This window comes from Pholcus phalangioides, unplaced genomic scaffold, assembly GCF_987345545.1.
Source record: "Pholcus phalangioides strain wild (caught in Gottingen) unplaced genomic scaffold, Ppha-v1.0 ptg000011l_1, whole genome shotgun sequence".
Taxonomy (NCBI): Eukaryota; Metazoa; Arthropoda; class Arachnida; order Araneae; family Pholcidae; genus Pholcus; species Pholcus phalangioides.
Window position 1 is genome coordinate 21,716,655 of NW_028301604.1, and position 6,000 is coordinate 21,722,654.

Sequence of the window (6,000 nt, forward strand, 5' to 3'; positions counted from 1 at the left end):
CTAAGGCCAGGGCTGGATCTAGAATCCTGCAAATTACCTGGCCAGAGAAGGCACCAACTGAAGAAGGCCAAATTTTTAGGGTGCCAATTGAAGGGAAGGTGTGATTTTTATAACCAAAATATTATTGGCTTACACTTGAAAAATGTCCAGAACTGGTCCCAGCCAATTCAATACGACTGCCAAAGTATGTTTGTTCACAGCTCCAAGAGTTCATAAGTCCCGACTATATCAATTTTTTGGAGGGGGTCACAAACATTTTTTTGTAGGACCACAAAAATCCCAAGCTCTGACAATACAATATGTTCAAACTTTGTAATCCGGCCCTGGCACTAAGAACTTTGGTTTAGGTATTCTGCTGTTAATGAGGTGTTAGTTATTTTTTAGTAATTATTCAACCCCAAATAAAACTCAACTCCAAAAGGAAAAAAAATATGATGGCTCATCAACAAAATCTTTAATGCAGATGAAGTTATCTGGTATAATTAAGAATGGTGAAATAATTCTATACCAAAAAAATGTGACAGTATCTTTACAGTGGGACATATGGTCAAGCTATTTTTTTGGGGGAACTATGGTGCATGAATTTGGATGTATTATTAATGTTTTTTACAAATACGTTTTTAGTTTTTGATATCCCCACATACACCTATGTGAGCACCCATGGGTTGAAAATACTTCAGACTCCCCTAAACTTATACACCCTCTCTTTTATATGGTTTCTCTCAGTTATAAGACTATTTTTAGCAGTTCTGGTCAAAGATATAAGAGAATAATGAAATTTTGTTTGTTTAGACATCAATGTTTAGAAGTGCCATTCAGTTATAAGTCACGTGAAAATTTGATTTTTTTTTCTTTAATAAAAGTGAGTTTCTATTTAAGAAAAAGTGATCAATGAAAAAGCTTATATAACATCTTTTTTTTATTTTTACTAAAAAGCATATCTTGTCTCCTACCCAGCCTCTCTTTTCTAATGAGTCATACCTCTCCATGGTTGTGACAGATTTCAACTGAACAACTTGTTCTAATTGGTGAGAGGGATATATGGTAATCGTTAGTGAGTGTTTGAAAATTGGTGTGATTTTTCCTCAATTTCAGTAATTAGCAAAGGCTGTATAGTGATACCTCAGCTAACAAAAACAATTTGTTCTGGAATCACATTCATTAGCCGAAACATGAGTTCTGATAGATTTGTATGGTAAATCGTTTAATTCATTTTAGATAATGTTGAAAATTTAAAGAAAAGTTTTTAAAATTTCAAGGAGCATTTTAAAAAGACTGAAGCCTAAGCTGCTCCAAAATGAGATAAATGAGAATTTACATTATAAGATGAGATGCTGAGATCTTTTTATATTACACCATGTCCAACACAACCTAGTTGAGTTCATATGTGTTCCCATCCATTTGTGATTTGGTCAGCTCACTTCTGTGTCTGATACATGCACATGGAAAATATAAGCTCTTAGAATGTCCAGATTTCAGTTTAATGCTGAGTCTTGCGCTGAAAGAACGAATGCTCTCAAAACATAGCCTCTTTTTTTAAATACATTTTCTATTAGCTGAATCTTTCATTTTACATGAATTGATTCAAAAATTTTCAGAAAGAGTAGTGAAGATATGTCTGGAAAAAGATTCCAAGGTGGACATAAGTTAATCGGGTTCGAGTGACAGTAATTCTGATGATGATTGGGGGGGGGGGGATGCAAAAGTTCAGTTGAAGATGTGGCTGTTTTATGTTAGCATGTGCATCCATATCAACGAAAATCTTTGTTAGCCAAATCTGTATTCATTAGCAGAGGTGGGGAAAATAACGAAAGAAATCTGTGTTAGCCAAAAAAATTTTAAACTAGGGCTTTTGTTAGCTGAGGTATCACTATTTTAGAATAGACAACAACAAAAACAGTCTTCAAGTGCACCTTACTTTGAACAAATATGAATGTAAGAATGCAAAATGAATGTTAGAGAATGACAGAGAAATTTTCATTGTATTTCCTTTCACAGTCAGTCTATTATAAATGTGTAGACTTGAAATTGTAATTTGATTGTTATATACAATCTTTCTAGGAACTATGAAACAATTGTGAAAGTTCATCAAAGTCAGCCAGGACAGAATCCAAGTAAAGTGAGTGATGAAATAAAGTTCCAGGTGGTAAGTTGTTAGTGGTATAGAATCTATGTGCTATACATACACTGAAAGTCCTATATAACAATATCCTCTGTAATGATAATCACCTACATATAATGATATTACTCTCTGTTCCTGATGCACTTCTCATGGTGTTAATATATTGCATCTATAATGACAAATCCTTTTTTCAATATGTTTCTCCAATCCCTTGAGTATAGTTATATTATATAGGAGTTTCACTAAATTATTTCATTTTATAATTTTTTTTTGTTCTATGCAATCAATTCTAATTGTTTACAAGAAATTTATTTTTTTAAATTACTACACATAGATTTGAGTACTGTAATACCTTTATTATTGGTCGTTGATAAATGATTTATGAGATTTTTCCCTTTATTTACTGGATTTTAAGTTTTATGCAGGACTGTTTCATCAAATCATTTATAAGCTGAACAAAATATTAACCTCTCTGCTAATTATAAGAAGTACAGATGACTGAATACCAAGTGAAGATAATTGGAAAGAAAAGTCTCATTCCTCTGTGGTGAATCGAACCACCAACTACACACTTTCCAAGTGCATGCTCTAACATTAAGCTACAGAGGACAGACATTTTCTTTCCTAAGGGCACTGTGTTCCTTTTTGGGCTGAACGGGTCTGCGCAATAGATAGCTTTTTAGCTCAGCAACAGCTCATAATGAAATTAGCCTCCAGATGTTTACATAGAATGAACCGATGAACCTCTCCACTAATTATATGAAGTACAGGTGACACACACACAGTAGATACCAAGCGAAGATAACTGGAAAGAAAAGTCACATTCCTAAGGAGGCCAATTTCATTATGAGCTGTTGCTGAGTTAGGAGGCAGCAGTTATTGCACAGTCTCATTCAGCCCAAAAAAGGGGCAGTGTTCTTAGGAAAGAAAATGTCTGTCCTCTGTAGCTTAATGGTAGAGCAAGTGCCTGGAAAGTGCAAAGTTGGTGGTTTGAGAGTAATGTGACTTTTCTTTCCAATTATCTTTGCTTGGTATCCAGTCATCTGTACTTCATATTTATAAGTTGATTTGTCACTTATTGGCAATATTAACATCTTTTCATGCACTACTGTTACTGTTTTAACTATAAATGAACATTCTAAGGGGCTTGAAAACTTCCTTACACACTTTTATATTGTGGTCTTCATACAACTTGGCACTGTCTTGCATGAATCCTTGTGTGTGTGTGTAGTATCTATCTTAACTTGAAGCAGATGTCAGAAAAACTTTTTTTTCCCTCAATTATTATAAGATCACACCAGACACATTCTTTTCATGTTTTTAAAGTTCTCTCTAAACTAAATGCTTTAAGCTAATGCTCTAAAGCTAAATGTCCTAAGCCACTAAAAGCTAAAAGCTTTAGTGTTCTTTCTGATTATGCATGTACCTTAATTACACATAAATGAGCTATATCCACAAAAATGACCAGGTAAAAAGTTCCCAGAACTTCTTTTCCCAGACTTTTCAGTACTTGTGTTTATAAGTGACATTCATCTGTGTTTTTGTTCTTACAAATTTTCAAGCAGTGACCAAAGCTCTTTTAGAACTCGTGTTATGAGGATTTCTGGCATATGTTAGTTATAAATGGCTTTTATTAGTTAGTTAGTTATAAATATAGCTTTTAAAATGGAAGTATTGAAACTATTTTGAATTGTTTAAAATTCTGATTGACATTCTGTCTGCGAAGTTTCAAATTATATGTGTACTGTAGAGCTTGCTCTTTTATATAACTGAATTCTATTTTTATTTATTAAAATTTGTTTTAGTTTCAGGCCATTTGTGATTCATTGTTTCAGTCTTTCAATTCATCTATTTCTGTGGCAAATTTTGGGGAGCTGTCTGCTTGTGTTTTCACTTGGCTAGAAGAGTACTGTAAGCCTCAGTCCTTGCAAGAAATGGTTTTGTCATTGTTGTGTCAATTGAATTCTCAAGTGACATAGATATTCCATACTATAACCAACATCTGAAAAGCTAATGTATGTGATGCGTCTTATCTTTTACTGAAAATAAGCAGCTTGATGCATTTCTCTTAAGTTAGAATGTGTTAATCTAATGTTGAATCTAATTCTTAAATTTTTTTATTTTTCAAGATTACAATTTTTTAAAACTTTTTTATTTATGTCTTGAAATATATGGCATGGTGTTTCACAATTAATATATATGTTCAAAAAAAAATATCACATAGAATTTTTTTTTATTCTTACACAAAATATGTTAAAATCTAAGCCCAGAGTCACAGAAAAATTTTAAGTATATGCTGAAATCCAAGGAACGATTTCCATAAGACAGTTATAAAACCTATCACAAAATTCATTAAGCTCAAGTTCAAAAATCCCTTCGAGAAAAATATTTAGATCTGTTCATCAGTTTATGGTAACAGAAAAAAGTTCAAAATTGAAACTTTTGTGCCTGTCAATAATAAAACTCATTTGTATAGGAGAAATAATGATATATCATAAAGGATGGAGACAGCCCATTTTTTCAAGATGCATGCTGTATAATGATTATGCCAACATGCTACTTTTCTTTTAATATTAATAATTTATGGAAAAAATTTCATAAAATAAGTATTTGAAATAAAAAATAAGACTAAAAAAAAAACACACAGAACAATTTATAAAAAGAGTGGATAGTTTTTTTAATCAACCTTAAAGGAGTAAAATTGCATATTCCTTTTCAAATGTGTGTTTTATTGCAATTTTTATATGATCATATATATATATATTTGTTGTAATTTATATATTTTATTGTTTGTACTTTATATTTGTTGTTACTATCCTATAAAATGACCATTGTTTAATTGTTTATGTATATTGGATGCTATTTGATTGAGCTGTCCTAAAAAGTTATGATATTAGAATATTATTTTCAACTGATGATCAGTTTGTTCCTTAATATTTCCTCCTGGTTTTCATCTGATTCTTGCTTGTTTTCTTTTCTTTTGACTTTGTTCAATTTTTTAAAACTTATAATAGAGTATAATATATATATATATATATATATATTTAGTTGAAAGTGTCACCTTAATGATTTGGAAAGCTGTTGGCTTTGTAGAATCATCAAGTTTAGTGCCTCAGTCTTTACAGAAAGTTCTGTTTATGTCAGTTGAATTTTGGAATGATATCGATTTCTAGTTTTACATATTTTAATGAAGCACATGTACATTGAATTATCTGCTGAAAATAAAATTAAATTTTATATGTTACTTTTTCATAGGTTATGGAAAATATTATTCATATACAAACACTTTTGAGACTGATTTTTTCTTTTTTGCTCCTGTACATTTATACTCAAAGTGAAATGTGTAAAGAAGCTAAGCTTTTTTATATGAAGAATGACATCTCACAATATCTGGGAAGTATACATACTTGTGTTTATACTTGTACAATCATTTAATATTTCGAAGGGTGAATACAGGCAACTGCACGCGACTGGTTTACCACTTTAATTCGCTGCCATTGAATGACCGGCCATTGGCTTCAGCCGGCTGAGGTGAAGCAACTTCACCAATAGTGCTTTGTCCAGTACAATGGAAATCTTATGTTGACGCCAGGAACGGTAAAATTCAAAAATGAGCTGTTAACCGTACACCGTGTGTTTCTCCTGAGCTAAACCCCGGGAAAAAAATTTACAATTATATGCATTTTTTGGCCAAGAAAATTTTTTTAAATCCAGATTCAAAAAAAAAAAAATTTATTCTATTCAAAGCAGATTGAAAATAGTAGTAAAAAATTTTTTGTGCTTAGTTTTTTTGTCAGTGAAGCATCCAATCAGCTTACTAACTTGCAATTTTATACCATAACACCCTCTATAACAATATTTTTTTTTAGCTTTGCTGT

At 31.5% G+C, this 6,000-nt stretch overlaps 1 protein-coding gene across 1 annotated transcript in view; it reads left to right on the forward strand.

The window, feature by feature from the left end:
* Positions 1-5,366, forward strand: part of bigmax (helix-loop-helix-leucine zipper transcription factor bigmax) — a 28,609-nt gene extending 23,243 nt beyond the window's left edge. The window contains exons 6-7 of the mRNA XM_089239283.1: positions 2,062-2,146; positions 3,928-5,366. Of these exons, the coding sequence (XP_089095409.1) occupies positions 2,062-2,146; positions 3,928-4,101 (259 nt within the window). The 3' untranslated portion in view covers positions 4,102-5,366. The remainder of the gene's footprint in view (positions 1-2,061; positions 2,147-3,927) is intronic.
* Positions 5,367-6,000: the final 634 nt, after the last annotated feature.